The sequence below is a fragment of the Phocoena phocoena genome, chromosome 21, assembly GCF_963924675.1.
Source record: "Phocoena phocoena chromosome 21, mPhoPho1.1, whole genome shotgun sequence".
Taxonomy (NCBI): Eukaryota; Metazoa; Chordata; class Mammalia; order Artiodactyla; family Phocoenidae; genus Phocoena; species Phocoena phocoena.
In genome coordinates, this window is record NC_089239.1 from 3763013 (window position 1) to 3785188 (window position 22176).

At 37.9% G+C, this 22176-nt stretch overlaps 1 protein-coding gene across 2 annotated transcripts in view; it reads left to right on the forward strand.

The window, feature by feature from the left end:
* KAT6A (lysine acetyltransferase 6A) overlaps nucleotides 1-22176 on the forward strand; it is a 105154-nt gene that overhangs the window by 38708 nt on the left and 44270 nt on the right. For both annotated transcript variants that reach the window (XM_065899767.1, XM_065899768.1), the window contains exons 2-5: nucleotides 14345-14453; nucleotides 18334-18449; nucleotides 19043-19124; nucleotides 21848-21983. In XM_065899767.1, the coding sequence (XP_065755839.1) occupies nucleotides 14345-14453; nucleotides 18334-18449; nucleotides 19043-19124; nucleotides 21848-21983 (443 nt within the window). The remainder of the gene's footprint in view (nucleotides 1-14344; nucleotides 14454-18333; nucleotides 18450-19042; nucleotides 19125-21847; nucleotides 21984-22176) is intronic.

Sequence of the window (22176 nt, forward strand, 5' to 3'; positions counted from 1 at the left end):
AGAGCATTTCCCACTGCAGCCTCCGTGCTGAGGCTGGTCTCCTAACAGCCTCCTTCCTCCTGTGGGGCAGGTTTACTCAGATACCCAGGGACAAGCTTCTGACTGGGCTCCTTGAGTGGGCTCTCTTACCTCTGCCCTGCTCTGTGAAGAACCAAACTGAAGTTCCCTCATTTTTTTTTTTTTAATTACTGAAAAATTGCTCACTTCTGTTTTTCAGGTGGAGTACAAGTTTCAACATTTTTATTGTAGCGTGGAAACAGTCTTAGAACTGAGTGTTACACAGTTCTTCAAAGTCCTTTTACCGGCCACCTCTTTATCCACATTCCAGCCTTCTTCCACATTTCTTTTTTTTTTTTTTTTTTTTTTTGCGGTACGCAGGCCTCTCACTGCTGTGGCCTCTCCCCTTGCGGAGCACAGGCTCCGGATGCGCAGGCTCAGTGGCCATGGCTCACGGGCCCAGCCGCTCCGTGGCATGTGGGATCCTCCCGGACCGGGGCACGAACCCGTGTCCCCTGCATCGGCAGGCGGACTCTCAACCACTGCGTCACCAGGGAAGCCCCCTCCACATTTCTTGACCCTCTCTCAATACCCTCTCTTGGTTTTTTAGGCAGACAGTTTGCCTTCCTCGTTTACCAAGACCCTAATGTGCTGTGCTGAAACAGAAGGGCTCTTTAGCCTTTTAGTTACAATTAGGAACCTGCTGTGGCTTTTACATTTTTGTTTTCCTTACCCCCTCCTTAATCATTCCCTCAGAGTAGGAAAAAGGGGTAAAAGATTGATTCCTTTTTTTTTTTTTTAACTTAGTTATTTTTGGCCGCACCAGGTGGTTTGCGGGATCTTAGTTCCCTGACCAGGGATTGAACGCAGGCCCACGTCAGTGAAAGCGCTGTGTCTTAACCACTGGACTGCCAGGGAATTCCCAAAGATTGATTTCTTATTGCTGCGAATAATGCTTCTCTTTGAAGAAGGCAGGAGAGGATGACTGGTCAGCTTTAGTTTTAAGTATGTAAGTTTAAATCCTGCCACACCATATTATTAGTGAATGGTATCACTGTTTACCAATAATGGAAACTCAACCTTTCCCATCTGCAAGGTCTTTCTTTTAAAAAATTATTTTATCTTTAGGTTGTTTACTTGAGTGACTTAGTTGAAGCTGTTGACTAGAGTTAATACTCTAATGAATAGATTCAGACTATCTACCTGACTGAATAACTTAATTACTTTACTAGTCATGTATAGCCTTTGACAATGTTTTTTATCTTTGGTAAAATTAGTATATAATGTTTTTTGAAGATCCCTTCCAATTCCAAACACCGTGATTCTGGTGGTAGCAGAGCACTACCTGTTCTGTCAGATATGTGTCAGTTATTATTTTTGGTAAGGACTTGAGGAAATGATGCTTTTTGCCAATTTGTTTAAGTGCTACTTGTTTTAGACCTTAGTTTGGCCAGAATAAATGCCTATAATTGCAGTCTCTTAAAAATGTAAGGGAACACAAAAGTCTTGTTGAACATCTTGCTTCGTGTAAACCATCACTTTTGTATATTTTTAGCATAGAAAATATTCTTTTGCTAATACTGTTATACTCAGGTACCACTAAAGTTTTTTTTTAAGTGGTAAATGTGTGTGTGCAGAAAGACTTAAAAACTTAATGCAGTCTTGCAAATAAATAACATATATAGAAAATTAATAAGTCCATGGAAAATTTTTATCACCATGCCTTTTTGGGGGTGTAACAAAACAAACATTTGCCCTGACTTAAAAAGTGGTGGTCATTTAACAAAGGTAAACTTTGAAAGATAGATAACAGTTTTGAAAAGGAATATAAGAAGTCAGAGTTTTTAGGTGCTTCTTATGTTTGAGTTACACACCCAATAACTTTATCTCATTTTATCTTCGTGATAACTTGAAAGTTACTTGTTGTACCGTTTTACACCAAAATGTTAAGTAACTTGGCCAAAGTGATGCCGTAGTAGGAGCCCAGTCTGTCCTTAAGCTGTACTGAGTTGATTCTTAGAGGCAGGGATACAAAGGACTTTGAGGGACGGGGTAAAGTAACCTGGAGAAAGAGCATTAAGTATGATCTTTGAAGACAAGTGAGTAATTGGAAGTAGAGGAAGATAGTGTGAGGAAGGTAGTTTGGTGTATGGTGGAGGGAATGGAATACCAGCCAGCAGGAGTTGGTATGTGTTGTGTAAGTTTTGAGCCAGGCAAGTAACTGGATGAAAAAAAAAGTATTTTAGGGGGATTAATCTGGTAGTAGTGTGCAGAAACAGAGTAGAGAGAGTCAGTCCGTGTAGAAGATTGTATATGGTGATATGACTGTGAATTAGGGGAGAGCCATAGGTATAGAAAAGAAACTGAAATAGGAAGGAAAGGCCCACAAAGGAAAGGAGAGGCAGTAATAACTTGGCAGTATCATATTTGGATGAATGAGGAAATTGATACATAGTGTTATATCTGACAAACTGAAAGTGGAGCTTTCAAATAACTGATGAATATGTGAAAGAAAGACAACTAACTCTTTACTGTTTCTTAGCACAGAATTTAAATCCAGCAAATAAGCATATTATCATTTTTGATGTCACCTCTGATTAAGAAATAGAAAATTGTTATACTATCTTGACAGATGATTGCTTTCTCATCTAAATGTACAGTAATCTGTATACATAGTAAAAGTGTAAATTGAAATTGATCGTTACTGATCTCATTATATCAGTAATGTATTTTCTTTCACCAGTGATCTTGTTATGATATCTAAGTGTAGAAGTTATTGAATGAACTCGTAATAATAAAAGAACTCAATTTAGTACCCCTATTAAAGCTTTGTAATGGCTAATGGGTTATGTTGGAACTGATTAAAATTATGCAAGGTTACCTTATTGTAGACTGTAAATAGTAGAAAATGGACTCTTTTCCAGGCCATTCATGTTGTTTTATTATTATATATCTTTTATGACTGTATGCTGTTGAGGAAAAGATTATCCTAAAAGAATGTTTAATAAGCAGCCACAGAGTACTTAATAGCCTATGAGGTGCTGAAGAATTTAAAGAGATTAAATCCTACCCAAGTTATGTCTCCCCTGAAGGTTATCGATTCTTGGAGGAAAGGCTTTGAGGAAGTAGCTAATAAACCTATTTGGAGCTAAGCATGATTTTGTTGTATTTTAATTTCAGCAAGTGCTTAGTACATACTGTGTACAGGCACTTAACGAGATGAATTAAGAGGTCTAGGGTGATTTCTGCTTACCTAGGGTTGTCTTTCTGGAAAACATGAAGGCAGATTGGATTCTAAGCTGTTGGAAAGGATTTGGAAGGAGCATGAGTTCATCCAAGGCCGTTGGTAGTGAAGGAATGAAGAACTGGGTGAAACCGAGAGGAGGACTTGCCTGACTGGAAGAGGGACAGTGTATGTTAGAATGTCCAGCTTTTTCAACAGTGTATAAATGCCTTCCAACAACGCATTCATTTCCTAAAGTGAACTGTTATGGGCAGTTTGCTTCTCTTCTAATATTGGAAAAAACGAATCGTGCAAACATCCTCTCAAAAGGCTTGCTTTTGAAAATTTGTGTGTGTGTGTGTGTGTGTGTGTGTGTGTGTGTAAGTGGTTAATGTGAAAAGTGAAACCAATTTAATTGGTTTCTAATTATTTTGTGTGGATTTTTTGTATTTACTGACATTTATAAGTGCTTTAAAAATGTGAGTCCTGATTCTTTTTTTGTCTTCTCAAATTTTTATGTTACATTACAGTGCTTACCAAACAGTAGTATTTACCAGACTTCTTATGCTTTGGATAGTATTTTGAAAAGGTAGCAGTATTTGCTTTCCATGTGCTCTGTCACTGAACAACATTTTGGTTTCCTTCACTATACCATACCTAAGAACAGTTCAGTTTTCGTCTTTTCTAAGCTAAGACTTACCTCCTCTTTATCCTTTGGGTACTTATTATATATAATAGAGCCATTTTTTAAGGTTTATTATACATAACAGTACTTCAGCAGTAGATATTATCAACTAATAAATGATATCTCTGCTGAAAGTTATTTAAATTTCAAGTTGTGTGAAATAAATATCCATTGAAGAAAGTTAATTTGCAGTTAAATTTATTTTACTTGATTATAATTGCAGTAGAAGAAACAGGGTAAACAAATAGATCTGAACCACTAGAAAAATTCAAAGAGGTAGGTGAGGGCTGTGGTTTTAGGAAAAGTTAAATGTAAGGAAGAGAAGTTCAGTGGGTAGATTTGAGAGGAGCTTATGGTGGTTCAGAAACTGGCTGGATCACACAGTGGTCAGAAAGAGGTTTCAGCTTGAGACTGGTGCTTGATTGATAGACTTATTCTTAGACTTGTTTTACAAGAAAATTGTTAAGGCATAAGGGTGAGCTATTTTTATGTAATTGGATTAAAAGGTAACCAACTTCGGTGTAGGTACAGTGAGAATAAAAATGCCTAATGGTTAAATTTAATAACCATAATTTGTTATTAGTAATTAAAGACGTTTTCATTTTGGGGAGAGTTAAAACTATATTTCTAAGTCTTAATTACTGCACTCAAAGTTAACATAATAAGGGGTTCCACAGGAACAGTTAAAAGATACAGGTTTTCAAGATAAGGACAAATTATAGTAGTTGCTTCTCACCTTTATCAATTTTGACCTTATTACTTCAATCATCTGACTTGTGAGAATATGAAAAATCATAGCACTTAATTTTTTTATTGTAAAATTTACATAAAATTTATTTTAAACATTTTTTAGTGTACAATTCAGTGGCATTGAGTATATTAACAGTGTTTTATTTTAAAAAATATTTATTTATGGCTGCGTTAGGTCTTTGTTGCTGCTCACGGGCTTTCTTTAGTTGCAGCGAGCGGAGGCTGCTCTTTGTTGCGGCGTGGGCTTCTCATTGTGGTGGCTTCTCTTGTTGTGGAGCACGGGCTCTAGGCACGTGGGCTTCAGTAGTTGGGGCATGTGGGCTCAGTAGTTGTGGTTCACGGGCTCTAGAGTGCAGGCTCAGTAGTTGTGGCACACGGGCTTAGTTGCTCTGTGGCATGCGGGATCTTCCCGGACCAGGGCGTGAACCCGTGTCCCCTGAATTGGCAGGCGGATTCTTAACCACTGCGCCACCAGGGAATTCCCTTCACAGTGTTTTAAAGCCATCACCACTATCCATTTCCAGAACTTTTTCATCATCTGTATGTACTCATTAAACAGTGACTCCCCATTCTCCCCTTCTTCCCAGCTTCTGGTAACTTCTATTCTACTTTCTGTATGAATTTAACCACTCCATATAAGTAGAATCCCCATATAAGTAGAATCATACAATATTTTTCCTTTTTGTGGTTTGCCACTTGATTTTTTAAAAAATGAGTTGCAACAATTATAGTTGAAAAAGTTTTTTTAAAGTTTTTTATATAATGTTTTTATAGTGCTTTATAGATATTTCGTATTTAAGTCTAAGAACGATATGACCATTATTATTGCTTAGTGCATGTTTGAGTATTATAGGGAGTCTTATATGAATTACGTACTTCTTTCATACTCTTAACATTGGCTCTGCTAACTTGTCTCAATCATTTCTAGTGGTCATAAAACGAGAATTTGTAGCTTTTAAGAAGTCACAAATCTTTATTGCCTGATAGTCTGTGACAGGATCTCTTAGAGGTTTCTGAAATCATAAGTCTAAGTGCAGGGTTTTTTTCCTTGAAAATTCTGGTGGTCACAATTCCAGAATTTATCATTCAGGTCAGTCTTGAAAGAAATAATTGCAACAAAACAGATTCTTGATTATCCTTTATGTCAGTGTTTAAGAACAGAGACAACATAAAGGTGGATTTGAGGTCATCAGAAGATATTAGAAGATGAAGACAGTGACAGGTATATAGTGGATTAAAAAATTAACGTCAAGTCTGGGAAAAATTAAAATTGGACTTTAATAAAGATGGGAATATCTCAGATGATGTAGCTCAGCATTTAGAAAATGTCATTATATTTAAGATTGTCTAAATGATTGTGTCCAAAATTTATTTTCTTTCATGGCGTAGCCGCATGTAATAGAGATCATTGGGCAAAATTTTTGCTGTTCTTTTTTTAATCAAAGTTATTTCCAAAAACTCAAGTCAGAATGCTACTCAACCATCTGTCTACTAATGGGAGCATCTACCGTATTTGGCTCAGTGCTGCCATCCAGTGATTATTGTGGAGATCTCAACGTGGTGCTTAAGGCAGCCTAGGGCAACCCATGACACAGGGTACAATTTAAGTGCCTCCTGCCACAAATCTCCCCCTACTTTTGAGAAGTTGAATGACAGTAGGTTGCTGTGAGCGAAATCTTACTTAGTTATTGAGGCCATGAAATCACTTGGTGAGATTACTTTGAAACAGTAGAGCATTTTTATATTATTAAGATTATTATTGAGCTGTGCATAGCTTTATCAGGCTCATAACCAACTCATAGTTCTTTCTGAGATACTGTTTTTCTTATTATTACCAGTTTTTCAAGGTACTTCGATTAATGTATTGAACACTTCTCAAATGCATATTACATGCTAGGCACTGTTCTTAGTACTAGGAATACAGTCCTCAACAAACAGAAGTCAGAGCCTTCATGGAGTTTACATTTAGTGGGCGACAAATGATAAGATACACATACACACAATATTTTAATTAGTGAAGAGGGTTAAGAAGAAAAAATAAAGCATGGCAGGGGTTTATGAATTATTGTAGCTGGTGAGTTGCTTTGAAGTGTTGGAGTGGCCACAGAAAGCCTTACTGAGAAGGTGACTTTTGTGTAGAGATCGGAAGGATCTAGGGAAGAGCATTCCAGATAGAAGGAAAGCAAATGCAAAGGCCTGGAACAGTTGACTTGTAAAGAAAGAGCAAGCAAGGGGGCTGGAGTAGAAAGTGAGAGGGAGAGAGCAATAAGAGACTAGGTCAGAGAGGCCACTGTAGGCTTGTGTGCGGGGGTACAGATCTCATGGGGCCTTTAAGCTGGAAGTGCTTGGGCTGGATGGAGAGTTTGGGGCACCAAGCGACTGCTCTGATTTACCTTCTAACAGGCTCACTCTGGCTTCTGTGTTCAATGGTGTGTAAAGTCATTTGCTACAACTTTTCTTCTTCTTTTGTTAGCTGTAGGAGTAGGTTTACTTTATATAGATATGAGAACAGTCAGATATAAGGACTACGTTTGGACAGTTCTGGGAACAAGTGATTATATTGCATATTGTGTATCTCTATACATATTTTAAAAGACTTTACTCATGGATTATCAATGGTTCTTATTTTATCTTTGTGATACAGGATAATTGAAATCAGCTGGTAGAGTTTTACTTGGAAAATGTTATGAATATCACTACCCCAGTACATTTCAGGTTCAAATCTTACAGTGAACACAATGTAGTGTTAGCTTTTCTCATTGATTTTCATGCTCAGTGATATTTCGGGAATGAGAATGATCTGGAGTTGTAAGTTTTTACGCACTTCACGATATGGTTAGGCATATGCTAAAACAAATCACACAGTTAACTGGTGAGCAGTTCTATTTGATCAACACAGAAAACCTCAGATTTATTTTGTAACCTAGATGATTTATTTAAACCACTTTTTTGCTTCTAGTTCATCAGCTAAAATGACTCATCCTCAAAGTACTGTTACTCTTTCCCAAACTGCACTTAAAAAATGCCCTGAAAATAATTTTTTTAAACCCCTGAAATTATCAGTTAGTTAAAATATCACGATCACTGTTGGTAATAGTATTTCTTTATGGATTCAATTTTGTTTTGGTAGCTGAAATATTTATTATTTTTATGCTTGGTCCTATGATGTCAAAGAATAAACATATTCATTGTACAGTGTTTAGTTCAAGGAAATTATGGCTGTACTGCCATGTGTTACTGAAAAGTGTCTGTATAAAATTTGAGTCTGTTTGGACCAATGTCTTTAATTGACTTAACAAATTGCTTTCCAGCCTGTCTTATTTTCACACTGTAAATACCAATACTGTTTAAACTTTTTATTGCTGATAATAATCAAATTGTTTTGTGTAGGGAGTAGGCAAGGTCTAAGACTGTTGTTGTTTGATAAGTACCAGAATAACTGAGTTACACTGCCTGCACAGCTCCAAGTTAACCATGCAGCCAGTATGTCTAAATCACTGCCCACCCCTTTCCCCCAACTTTAATGAAAGACTTGAATGAACTCAGTTATTTTGTTTGAGGTAGACAAAATCTAGTAATATGGAGCAGTGATCATATATTAAAAATATTAACGGCAGAAATATTACAGGGAACATACAGGAACATATGGGGATAGTTTTGGTAAAGATTTCTTAGGTATGATTTTAAATAACATTTCTGCCATTAAGAACTTTATTGTCTGGTTCTAGATGACAAAGATATATGCTTGAAGACACAGATTACTGCATAGTTTTACTTTTTTAAGACTATATTTCCTATACTGAAGAAGAGCAATTTGTTTTTCAGACTTCCTCTTTTCTTCATCCTTGCATGTTTGCTTTCTTAAGTATGATCTAATCTATCCCTCAGAAGTAGCAGCAGATTAACTTAATATCTGTTAATTATGCTAACTAAATTTGAGTTATGATACTGTTCTTGCTCTGCCCTGTAGCTTCTTATTGTAACATAGGTTTCTCCAGCTCCACGATTGCAGGTTATACAGGATTCTTTATCTGAACCCAGCTTTGTTTCTTTTTTAGCCAGACTGCTGAAGTGATACACTGCACTTTATGTGAAAGTGGAACCACTAGTCTGCCAGTAGCAGATCCTTACATTGGACTGTGTCCATATCTTCCTAGTGGAGCTACTTTTCCATACTCTTATCCATATTTTAAAAAGAGGGTGGGTAGGGAGAGACCCAAGAAGACGAGTTGATACACAGTCCTTGATCTTTACCACTTCTCAGATGATTGTTGTTCTCTTATGGAACAAGTTCTGACATGAAGTTCTTCCCACCATGAGCTCTGATTGTGTGTGCGTGCGGGCGGCTGGTGGGGAGAGCTGTCATTTACCAATATTCTTTTCTCTAAAACTTAAAAAAGTTTTTGCAAAACTTTCCTATCTTGGGCACAGTCATCATTTTCACTTAGTTGAACACATGTATATGATTCTTCTAAGATCATGCTTTCCCAGCTTTTTGACTTCTTTTATTGTCTTCAGTTTTACTTTCTTCTGCTTTCAACTGGAATGTAAAACTCTTTGAAAGTGGGAGCTTTGTCTTTCTCACCATTGTATCCTCAATTGTCTAGAATAGTGTTTACTAAATGTTAAAGAATTCATGCACGTTTGCCATCTGGGGTTTTCTTTATTAGCAAGAACTTCATACGTAGGAAATCAGAAACTCTAACACTCCTCTGCTAAACCAGAATCTTTAGTTTTTCTACTTTTCTGTTTCTTTTACTTTCTACTGGACCTTTATTTCCATTTGATCAGGATTCCTGTTGGTCCTTAACTCAGGCTTTCAGTTTGTCAGGCCGTGTTCTGCTTATGATGTCCAGCCTTAACTTTGTGGCCCACTATTGTAGAAATATTTGCATTTGCATTCTGGGGAATTCCCACCCTTTAGCTTATCTTGTCTATCTACAGTTCTCTGATTTTGTGAGTCCAAGGCTTCAGAGGTGTTAAGGAAAGTTGTACAACCTTCTTGATTGGAAATACTACACATTGATTCTCTCCTATCTTAGCTTTGTGGTTAGGGCTGATTGACAGTTTTATTTTCCATCACGAAGTGATTCCCTGTCACTTTCCACACAGATTTTCAGACTTTTCTGCTCTGTGAATGCCCAAACCCATACCTATCTACATCTCTAAGCAAAAACATAGCCTTCTATTTTAGTAAAAATATAGAGGCCACTTTGCAGGGATTTCATCAGCTTTTCTCTTCTGTATTTCAAATTTATTCTATGTTAATACATACTTTGCTGATTCTGTCTTGCCTGAGGAATGTGTGTCCATTTCCATTTTGATAGAGGTTTTTCTGTTGTTGCTATTATCTCTGTTCTTAAACCCAGCCAGTCTCACCTCTCAGTTTTCTCTGTCAGTTATCACTTTCTCATGGTCTGTCCAGCCAGTCGCTGTCCCACTTGTAGCAGGTGATTTTATTTCCTATTTTCCAGAAATAATGAGGCTATTGAAAGTGAACATCCTCGACTTTTCCCTGTTCCCACCATCCCACCTACAAGCAGTATGCATCTACACCATTCTGTCTGCGAAGGCCAGTCCCTTTACCTGTGCTTACAAATCCATCCTCTTTTCTAAGCCAGTGTTTTCCAATAGAACTTTGTGTAATGATGAAATAGTTCTATATTTTTGCTGTCCAAAACTGTAGTCAGTAGCCACATGTGACTCTTGGGCAATTTAAACGTAGCTGGTATGACTGAGGGATTAAATTAGTTTTATTTTAAATTTAAATAGCCACATGTTGTAGTGCCTGCCATATTGAACAGTGTAGCCTAATCCTTACTACATAATATGTTCCTGTTATTTCTTGTTTCTTGAATCTCTTGGACCATGTGTGTCTTCTCTTGCACATTTAAATAGGTTTAGTCTTTCTCATTTGAAATAACTAGAACACATCAAAACCCTTTGTCATTTCCTTTTAGCTGTCTCCTGTCTACTCTCTGTCCCTGCATGGCAGCTTGTTGGTTCCTGTGACTTCAGTTCTTATCCTGTCACTGAGAAGGGCTGTCTTAGTGAGGTCTCCAGCTATTTCTCAGTTGTAGAATCCAGTAGTTACTTTATCTTCCCAACATTGATTTTTGATTGCTCTCTGCTTCTTGAAATTCTTGTGTCATCACTTCTCTTGGTTCTGTTTTGTCTTGGTCCTTTCTGGCCTGCTTTTCCTCTGATGCTTCTAAATGTTGCTGCTCTTCTATCCCGACTTTGTCTCACTTCTCCACTCCCCTCCCTTTACTGTCTACCCCTTCCACCTACTCCACTTACCTCCACCCTCTCACTGGGCATTGTCAGTTATCACCTGCACACTCATGTCTTTTGAATCTATCTCTAGCCTCTTTTCTAAGTCCCAAACTTCACTGTCTAAATCACCATCGGTATTTCTTTCAGAATATTCCAGAGGTACCACAGTCCTCCTCAATAGATGTTCATAATTAAATTTAACTTTCTAATTAAAATATAAATTCAGAAAAGTACACAGATTGTAAGTGTATGCCTTAATTCCTAATTAAGATCCATGAAACCATCATCCAGGTCAAGAAAAGTAACATTATTTATACCTCAGAAGTCCCTCTCCAATTCATTACCTCTTTCTTTCTCCCTAAAGGTATAATCACTATCCTGACTTACAATAATATAGAACTGTTTTTGAACTTTATATAAATAAAATGATATATTATGTATTCTTCTGGATCTATTCTTTCATTTGCTGTTGTTTGCGATATGTTGTTGACTGTAATTTGTTTTCATTACTGTTTAATGTTCTACTGTAGTAGGATATAGCATAATTTATTTGTGTAACCATTCGTTGATAGTTATTTGAGTAGTTTTTATTTGAGTAGATTTTGGTGTTATGAATAGTGCTGCTCTGCTCATTTTGTGTATATATTTTATTATATATTGTGTGTATGTACTTCGTTTGGGTATATAGCCAGGAGTGGAAGTGCAGGATCATATGGTATGCTGTGTTTATTTTTAGTAGTTTTCAGAGTGGTTTTGTCAATTTATATTCCTATCAGCAGGGTAAGAGAGTTTCTTTTGTTCCATTTTCTTACCAATACTTATTATTGCCAGTCTTCATAATTTTAGCCATCCTTGAAGATCTGCTTCCTTGATGGCTAGTGAGGTTGAGCATCTTTTCTTATGTTTATTGGCCACTTGTATATTACATATGTATTTTCTGTTGTAAAGTACCTGTTGAAGTCTTCTGTCTGTCTTTTCCTTATTGACATGTAAGAGTTCTTTGTATATACAGTACTGGATATGAACATTTGTTGGTTAAATGTGAGTTAATATCTTCCATTCTGTGGCTTTGCCTCTTCACTTCTTTAATGGTGTCTTTCTAGTCTTGCGTCCTTCTTACTGTGTTTCCTACCCCAAATCAGTTAGCCAGCAGTTCCTGCCAGTTATACCTTTAAATACCTCTTTTGTCTCTTCTCCAGTGCTTTCATCAGTGCCTTAATGCAGGCCCTTGGTACTCAGGGCCTGGATCATAGATCATATCCCTTCCCATCCATTTCCAACCACGTACAGAGTGACTTTTCTAAACTTCAAATCTTACTCATATCATTCCTCTGTTAAAATCTTCTTGTGGTACTTAGAGACTACAGCATAAAGCTTAAGCCTCATGACCTTGCTTCTACCTTCTTTAGAGGTTACTTCAAGTTTCTACTCCTGGATGAAGTCTATCCCGACTTTAGTCCCTGGTTCCTTTTCATATTTCTTTATAAAGAAAGGATGTGGTTGTCTTTACCACAGGCACAGTTGTTAAGACAGCTTCCTGCTGTTCATCTCTCAATTTCATCTCTTGGCTGAGCAGTACTGTTAGTTTGCTTGTGTTGGACATTTTTACGTTGATGTACCATCCAACTCTCTGACTAGTCTATTTCCTTTTCAGGCTTTTTCCTCTGCCAGTCCCTTAAATTTTGATGTTTTGACCTTGGCTTTCTTCTTTCCACCTATTCTCCATGGGAGAACTCATCAACTCTGATGGCCTTACTGCCATTTTGTACGTGCAGTCAGCCCTCAAGGTATCTACAGGGTCCGGGGTTCCAGATTCAACTGATTAGGATCCACGGTTGGTTGAATTCAAGGTTGTGGAACCTGCGGATATGGAGGGCTGACTGTCTGTGACTTCCAGATTTTTATTTCCAGACCACCTTTTCTCTTGAACTCCAGATCCATGGGCATTGCCCCTTTGATGTTTCTTAGGCATTTTAACCTTATTAAGTCCCAAACTAAGCTCATTCCTCCCATCTCCCAAATCCAGTTCTGTATGATTCTATATTTTCTTTGAACATCCCCTTCAGGTATGCCTGCCTGTCAGATACCTCTGTGAAGCCTTTCCCTGATACCACTTTTCCCTACTTGGTCACTTCTTCCTTTGTTTCCCTATCATAGTACCTGCAAACATCTGTTCTCCCCTGTAGACTAAAAGCATCTTGAGGGGTTTGTATCACTGTCCTGCACAATGCTTAGCATATGTAGTTGAGAGGTGAATGAGAGTACCTCCAACTAAACACACCTGAAATCAGATTCATCATCCCTTTGCTTTCCTCCTGGTTTTCTTCTTTAAAATGACTCACCTTTCACAGTTGATGGCATCCCCATCTTTTCAGTTAAGTTAGTCATGTTTAATTCTTATTCTATCACTTCCACAACTAGCTGGTTTCTGAGTCCATAGCTATGTTTTCCTATTCCTTTCCCTTAGCTTTGGTTCAGCTTCTTGTCTTCACCAGACTATTGCAATCACAATTGTTCTACCTATCTTTAGGTTTTCCCCAGTTGGTCTTTGTTATTGCTACTGGAATTATTTTTGTAAAATACAGTTGATCATCTTTTGGTTCAGTAACCTGTTCGTCTTTTCTTCAGGATAAAGTCCAACTTCTTTATGAGACATTCAGTGGCAATCTTAAAGAACTGGTCTAGTCTTCCTCCCTCCACTCATCACGGAAGCCATATCCTTTAAGCACTAGCTTTGGCAGACTGCAAACCGAAGTTCACCTTGTTTACACTACCTGTATTGCCTTTCTCTCCATCCAGTGCTGTGGAGGAACCTAGAGACCTGGGTTTAAACCTGCTTTTAACAATTACTATCTGTTGTCCTTGGACAAGCTTCTTAAGATACCATAGCACACATGTATTAAGTACTGGCACTTCATATGTGTTATCTTCCTCGTTCAACCCTTCTCCTCTAAACCACAGTCGCAATTTATCTTTCCCATTTGTACAGAGCTTACTGTAACTTACTGTTACCTTTCATTATGCTTATTAAACATCTTATTTTTCTCCTACATCACATGCCTTTTAAGGGCTGATACTATGATTTCTTGTGCTTAATTCAGTTGAAGTTTTCAGTCTTAGGTAATGGATTTGCTTTGCCTAATCCACACTGTATCATTTAGTTTCTAAGTGACCAACATGATTGGGATATGATTTTTTGGACCAAACTTGTCACTATGGGGACTGTTTGTAAAGGCCCAGCCAGAGCAGCTTGGTAAAAACTCACCTACTTTGTTGGAAATTCAGGAGGGGGATACATTTGTCCTAAAGTTATATGTAACTCTCGAAGGAATTTACAACTATAATTGTAATGTCTTTATATTTATACTAAAAAAAAAGCCCAGTACCTGAGTGAATTGTGTTTTTCTTTACAGCCAGTTGCTGAACCAATCCCCATCTGTAGTTTCTGTCTTGGTACAAAAGACCAAAACCGAGAAAAGAAGCCAGAGGAACTAATCTCCTGTGCAGACTGCGGCAACAGTGGTATGTAGCCCTTGTGTCCTTGTGACAGGTGCCCTCAGGCGAGAGGATGTTTGACTGGAGTTTGTACCCTTGGTCCTTAAGAAAGGAACATTTTAATTTGATTCTGGTTTTAGGTACCTGAGATGAGCTTCTAGATGAGGGAGGGATTTAAATGTATAGTTGAAATGTTTTATTCAGTTAAGTTAAATCAGGCCTCAGCTGTTATTGTTGTTTTTATAAAAAGCTTTCCATAGACTTATTTTTTTCTGTTGGTCTTTATATTTCACTATCAAACATCTGTTCAAATCACAGCAATCAGTTAGAAGTTATTGCTGGTTTCTTTAATAATCACTACTTACCTTTCTTGATTTATGCCTCAGGCTTCATGAATAGAACCAGGATGATAACAGATTTGTTTTTCTTGATAGAAACTTAACATATGTCACATTGGGAAATAGAGCGTTGACACTGCGATTTAGTGAGCTGTGTGAAACTCTGGGCTCTAAAAAAGGTTTTGCAAAGAGTCTCCTAATTTGTCAATTCCAGAGATAGTCTTGGTCTGCATTTTAAGAACTTAAGAGGCTTTGCAGTATCTTTAATCATTGGCTTAATAGTCAGTGTTTTATACCAGTGACAAATAGGATTTAGTCCGGAAAGCAGAAAACACACTACATACTTCAAGGGGAGAGGAATTTAATACTAGAATCAGGTTTTTGTGAGATCGTTGGAAGGGCTGAAGAGGCAAGCTCTGGACTGGGCCTCAAGGACTGATTCCTGGGACGTTGCAGAACTGGCCCACCAGGGAGCCACTGCATCTGCCTCCATCTGGAAGGAGGTGGAAGTGGGAAGTACTGCAGAACCGTTGAGTTCTGTAGCTGGTGCTGAAATACTGAATTCGGCCATCGTCACAACTGCTTCTGGATAGCTATGAAGGTGGAGAGTAGACACTGGCGTTTTCATAACTTTTCATTAGAAAACAGTATCAGGAAGAAGATGGTCTTTGCTTCATTACTGCCTTTCAGAAATCACTCAAACACATCCCATTGGTAGAATTTAATTCGTATCTAGAGCCTAACTGCAAGAGAGTCTGGGAAGTATAGTCTTCAGCTTTTCGGTTTTTATGTATAGAAGGCATTAGAAGGAGGTGGGAAGAGATCTTGAGTAGTGGTGACCATATCCAGCATAATACGACAAACCAAAATGAATTCTGGGTGGTTTCACAGTTAATACAAACCATAAAATCATAAAAGGTTAGACAAAAATATAGTGATATGTCATACAATACAGTGATTTCCAAACTATTTTAGTAATGGAACCCTTCAGAAATCTCATGAGAACTCAAATACATAAAACAGATAAAAATGAATCTGCTTTAGGTGAGGTAGGAATGAAATGGGAGCAGGGAGAGGGTTGTATTGTAGCCCTGCCTTCCAAGAAGCATTATATTTGAGGTGGTCTTGGAGTTTCTGTAAGATAGGGAAGAGCGTACTTTGAAAATCTAGTAAGATAAATAACTATTAGTTACCATTGCTATAGAAATAAATTACTACAAAACTTAGCTAAAAGCAACAACAAATAGTGTTTATTTCATGTTGTTTCTTTGGGTCAGGAATTAGGGAGTGGCTTATCTGGGTGGTTTTGATTTGGGATCTTTCATGAGGTTGCAATTAAGATTGCAGGTCCTGTGCTTGTGTCATCTGAAGGCTTTCATGGTGACTCATTTACCTGGCTGGCAAGTTAATGCTGCCTGTTGACAGGAAGCCTCAGCTCTTTGCCCTGTGGACCTTCCCATAGGGCTGCATGAGTGTCCACAGGTGGCGCCTGATTCCCCCAAGCAGGTATCTGAGAGAAAGAGCAAGGTGGAATTGGCAGCATCTCTTATACTTACCTTAGAAGTCATGCTGTCATCTCAGCAGTATCCTGTTTGGTGTGGGAGAGAACTACACAAGGGCGTGAACTGGTGGTGTTGCCAGGAGGGCTGCTTGGAGCTTGGCTATCAGAATAATCAAGGAAGAAAGTATGGACATGGTCAAGTATACGAAATTTGGTATTTTTCAAATTGAGAACTAAAATACCCCAAATTTTTAAAAGCAAGAACTGTTTGAGAAAAATAATTGGATTAAATATGGCAAGGGGCCAAAAGCTCTAAAGTATAGAGCGCGTGCTTACATTTCTAAACGTGACGTCTGGGGGCAGAGCCTATGAATAGGCAGTTCACACCAGAGAAATTTAAGAGTTGAGCATGTGAAAAACGTTCTACCCAAATAATAATAGGAGCGCACACCAAAGCAGCAGCGAAGTGTTACTTTATAGCTTTTATAGAGCTCGAAAGATAAGAGAGCCCAAACTGGAGCTGATAAAATTGTGGTGAAGTATTTGTGCTTTGCTGGTGGCACTGGGTATTATATCATAGGATTTGAAGCATGTTTTGGCAGAGCAAGTCTACCTCTCAAGCTATAACAATGTTTATTTCATCTCACCAACTCCTCTTTCAGGAATTTATTCTCAGGAATTAACTTAAAAGAAGGAAAGAATCTTATCATCATGAAATAATTCACTTTAGTGATCTAATAACTGTTACGGGTAATTGTCTAAATATTTGCAACAGGGAAATGGTCAGGTAGGTTATAGTGTGTCAAGTCAGTGGAATATAATCAGTTTAAGGAATGTAAATATAAAGTTTGCTTGAATAAAATAATGAAGAAAAGCAAATCAAAGCCATATATATTCTATAATTAAAACCATGCAAGGGCTTTAGTTAGTTTACAAAGGGAAGAGTAGGACACAAAATTGCTATTCTAGGATGATGAGATTATGGGTGAGGTTTTTACGCCTCTTCTCTTTTCCTTGGATGTTAGTGATGTTTTGATGATAAATTTCTTATCTCTTAAAAGAGAAAATTATTTAGGGATAGAAGAGAGAGGAGAGAAGATAATTTAACCAACCCTTTCTCTCACTGAAGAAAAATAAACATAATGAATTTTTAGAGGAAAGGGATAAATCTTTACAGAGTTAAGAGCAAATTGGCTACCCTAAGTTTTTGAGAATCAAACTGATATTAATTTTCGGGAGAGGAAACATTTTTTCTGTTACTATTAATTTTGATCACAATAGAAATATTGCTTAGGTTTTAATTTTAGCTTGAGTGCCTTAAATCATGAGCGCATAACTCACATTTATTTATTTATTTATTTATTTTTTGCGGTACGTGGGCCTCCCACTGTTGTGGTCTCGCTCGTTGCGGAGCACAGGCTCTGGACGCGCAGACTCAGTGGCCATGGCTCACGGGCCCAGCTGCTCCGCGGCATGTGGGGTCTTCCCGGACCGGGGCACGAACCTGCGTCCCCTGCATCGGCAGGCGGACTCCCAACCACTGTGCTACCAGGGAAGCCCCATAACTCACTTTTAAATGATGGCATTTAAAAAATACATTTTTTAGTTATAAAAGTAACTCATGTTATTGTTTTTAAAATGAGAGCACAGAAGGGTATAAAGTAAAATGTAAAATCCTTTTCCTGCAAAATATTCATAGCTCTATATCCTAGGATGTTACAGTTATAAACAGTTTTTGTGTTGCTCTTCCAGAAACGGCCCAGGTATGTTTTGTATTCATATGCATGGGAGCATGTGTACACACATAGTGCTTTAATTAATGCAGGCTTAATAAAAGTTTGGAGTTTGTCAAGTTTTTTATTTTCAAATTGGGGAGGGTGATGTATTTAGCACGCATAAAACTGAATTGAGTGCCCAGTCCCAATGAGGTGTGTGTGGCAAGCTTCCAGGGGCTTCTTGTTTTCCTTGATGTTTTGGTTTAAGAAAATTGCCTTTTTCTACCTCATTCCTTTAATACAGTTACAAAATGATTCTTCGTTGTTTTGTTTGCGAACTTTCCCCTTATTAGGTCATCCATCCTGTTTAAAGTTTTCCCCTGAGCTAACGGTTAGAGTGAAGGCCTTACGGTGGCAGTGCATCGAGTGTAAAACGTGCAGCTCCTGTCGAGATCAAGGCAAAAATGCAGTGAGTATCTTCGTCTTCCAATGTGAATATTTCATTTAGAAGTAGAATGTACAACTGGCATTTTCCTCTAAGTTTGGTTGGTTATTTTCAGTCACTTGGTCCAGCAGAATTTAGAACAGTAGCTCCTTCAGTAGCTCCATCATTAGTTTAGAATAGTTGCTCATTGACACTTGGATGATATCTAGGTAGTTTCTAAAGCACCTTAATTGTATGTTTGCAGAGAGACTAGCTACTTTAAAGAAATACTCGTGAAATTTGTTTGAGTAATATGGAGTTATTCATTAAGGGATGGTCAGTTATATTAATTACAGTCATCCATTTCTCTTCTTTTATTAAAACAGACTAAAGTTAGCTTGTATCTGGCTACTGGATAAACTTAAAAATAATGAAACTTTAGTTCTTTATTAAAGATGGATGAAGCAAAACTTTTTGCTAACTCAGGCTGTCCGTTTACTCAACTAATACAAATTAAGGGAACTTTCATTATTATGGTAACTCATCTTCTTTACGGAAAGGAACTTCCTAGGTTTCATGAAGTCATGATCCTGACATGTTTCACAAGGTTGAACCGAACTGCTCTTTCTCTCCTTTAGGATAACATGCTCTTTTGTGATTCCTGTGACCGAGGTTTTCACATGGAGTGTTGTGATCCGCCACTCACCCGGATGCCAAAAGGTAAGACATACTTTCTGAAATCAGTCTGGCAATATAAAAGGGCAGGTTAGTGAAAGCGCTTTTTAATCTGCTTTGTTAAGATGAGAGAATAGTTTGCATCTTTCTATTTGGTGTTGTATAAGTAGGAAGAGAGCGAGCAGTCACCTTAAAGGTGGGGATAGTCTTTCTGTTTAGGCATCCTAACATTCTTATGTGGTGTGGATTTATTATTAGTTTCCTCTGTTTTCATTATTTAAGTATCCATGGAGGGTGAAGGTGTTCATTTATAATTTTTTGCCAGCTCTATAGCTAGAGGGCAAAATACTTGCCTCCTTATGTAATAGTTTGAAATACCTATTTCTTGAAAGGAAGAAGTGAAATTGTATTAGGTCATGTTGATTATATCACAGCTCATCACTTTTGAGGGGCCTAAAGCTATTAGGGCCTCTGATTTATCGAAAACCTTAAAAATTTTATAACATTTTGCAAACAAACAGGTGCCCAAATCAGAAGAATACAGCTTAATAATGTTATTCTATTCTTTTGACTCCTGTTCCTTGAAAGGTATTTAGTTGGGATACAGTTGCCTGTTGGTTGGATTTCCATCTTATCGTATGCTTATAGTTTCTTAAAAAAAAAAAATCATTAGTCTTCCCTGCTTTGTCTTACCATAAATTCCATTTTCAACTCGGATTTTGTGATTTATAGGTTTCTTAAGTAAAATGCTTATGGGATACTTGATGTGTCTGAAGAACTTTTTCCTGTTGATGGAAAGGGACTCAACCTTAGTTACAGCCAAGTTATTCCACTTTAGGATTTTACTTGAGTCCCTCTGTGCCACTATTGATTGTCACCTTTTGAAGAGCCTACATTTATATGTATTGGAAGAATAAGTATCCCCCATTTCCTACCTCTTCCATTTACTTGAAATGTGGACAAAAGGCCTTCTGAGAATCCTTCAAGATAGTAAAGATTTTCTTAGGACTTCATTCCTGTGTATTTAATGCCTACAAAAGTTTTATGGAAGCTTAAAGCAGGCAACATTTTATTTTGAAATAATTTTAGATTTACAGAAACGTAGTACAAATAGTATAGAGAGTTCTCATTGTATCCTTTACCTAGCTTCCCCTAATGTTAACATCTTACAGTTATTGAAACCAGGAAACTAACATTGATCTGATGTGATTAATCTACAGACCTTATTTGAATTTCTGGTCCTGAGAATCCAATCCAGGATGTCACATTACATTTAGTTGTCATATTTCCTTACTCTCTTCCAGTCAGTTCCTCAGATTTTGTCTTTCCTGACCTTGACACTTTTGAAGAATACTCTCCAAGTATTTTGTAGAAAGTCCTTCGTTTTGGGTTTGTCTCTTGCTTTATCGTGATTAGATTGAGGCTATGCAGTTTGACAAGAATACTAGAGAAGTGATCTTGTGCCCTCTTAGTGTATCATAACAGGGGTATATTATACTGGTGTGTCTTACTACTAGTGGTGTTAACTTGGATCACATGATTATAGTGGAGAAACTTGACAGACACCTTAAAGTTACTCCTTTTCTGCTTTGTATCTCCTTTAGCATCAGTCATTGATTCGTGCATGCACCACTTTTTACTGTGGTGTTTGTCTACATAGTGATGAGTTTTCTATTTCCATCATTTCTTCTACATTTACTAACTGCAGTTCTGCTATAAGAAAGAGTGATCCCCAGCTGTGGGATGATCTGAGAGGTGATGCCTGTTTGTCAGACTTTGGTTTTTGCTGTCAGAGCTCCCATCCTGGCTTCTGAAGCCGATATGGATGCCCTGGGGTGGGCACCACCTGGCTCCCACGGGCTCCCAGGTTTGACTCTATCCATTTGGAGTGGCTTGGGGACCCCAAAGCCTTTGCTCCTGTTGGTTTGTCCCTGACAGCAGACAAAGCCTCGTGCTGCCCTTAGTTTTCCCCCTTTATTTCTTTTGAAGAACCAATTTTTCATGGTACTTGTCCTGATTGTTTTCATAGTGTTCAAATCTGTACTTTTGTATGTAGGGGGAAATAATTTTCTCAACAGTAATTGTTAATAAATACTGTATTAAATTGTCATGAAGGAGTTCTTGTTTAATAAATGGACATGTAAAAACAACAAAACCCACCCCCCCAAAAAAAGTAAGAGTGATCCCTTTCTCCCACTTATTTATTTATTCAGCTATTCAAATCATTATGGACTCATGGATATTTATTTTATTCTATGGCTTATAGTCCATTGCTGTGATTATTCCTTTTTTTCTGGATTGACCCAGATCTGGCTGTTGGGAGTTCCTTCATGTTGGCTTCTGGGTCCTTTTCACATGCCTTCATCATCTGTTGAGCTCTTCTTTATTTCCTGGCACCACAAGCTGTTCCAGGTTATCTTGTATTTTCCCAGCTCCAGTCCTGGACTCAGCCATTCCTCTATGGGAACCTGGCTTCTTTTCTTGCAGAACAGTAATTAGAAGCCCATATGTGGGTTCTGGGTATAAAGTGAGGATCAGTGGACTTCAGCCATGTGTGGCCTTCAGGATATTTGTGAGTCTCTTCCAGTTGTTTGTAGAATTTTGTGTGTGTATGTTTTCATGTTTATTTTTCTGGGGGGCTTTTATCAGATTTTCAAATGAGAGTCCTTGACCTGAAAGAGGTTAAGAACTCCCGGCTTAGAGTATCTGAACTCTTTCATTGTATTTATGTCCATTATGCTTTTATGTGGAATTTTCTTTCTTTATAGGCATGTGGATATGTCAGATATGTCGACCTAGGAAAAAAGGACGAAAACTTCTACAGAAGAAGGCGGCACAGATAAAACGGCGCTATGCTAATCCAATAGGACGTCCAAAAAACAGGTTAAAGAAACAAAACACGGTGTAAGTTGTACTTGTGGCAAGGTGAGGGGAGAAGAGCGTAGGGTCTTCTCTGTAGCACAGGGTTCACTTGTTTGCTCTGCGAAAAGACACGCAGTTGTCACAGCTGCCACTTTTATGTAATAATAATGGCTCTTACTGAGCCCTTAATAAAGTACCAAGGCACTCACTGTTCTAAGTGCTTGACATGTGTTAA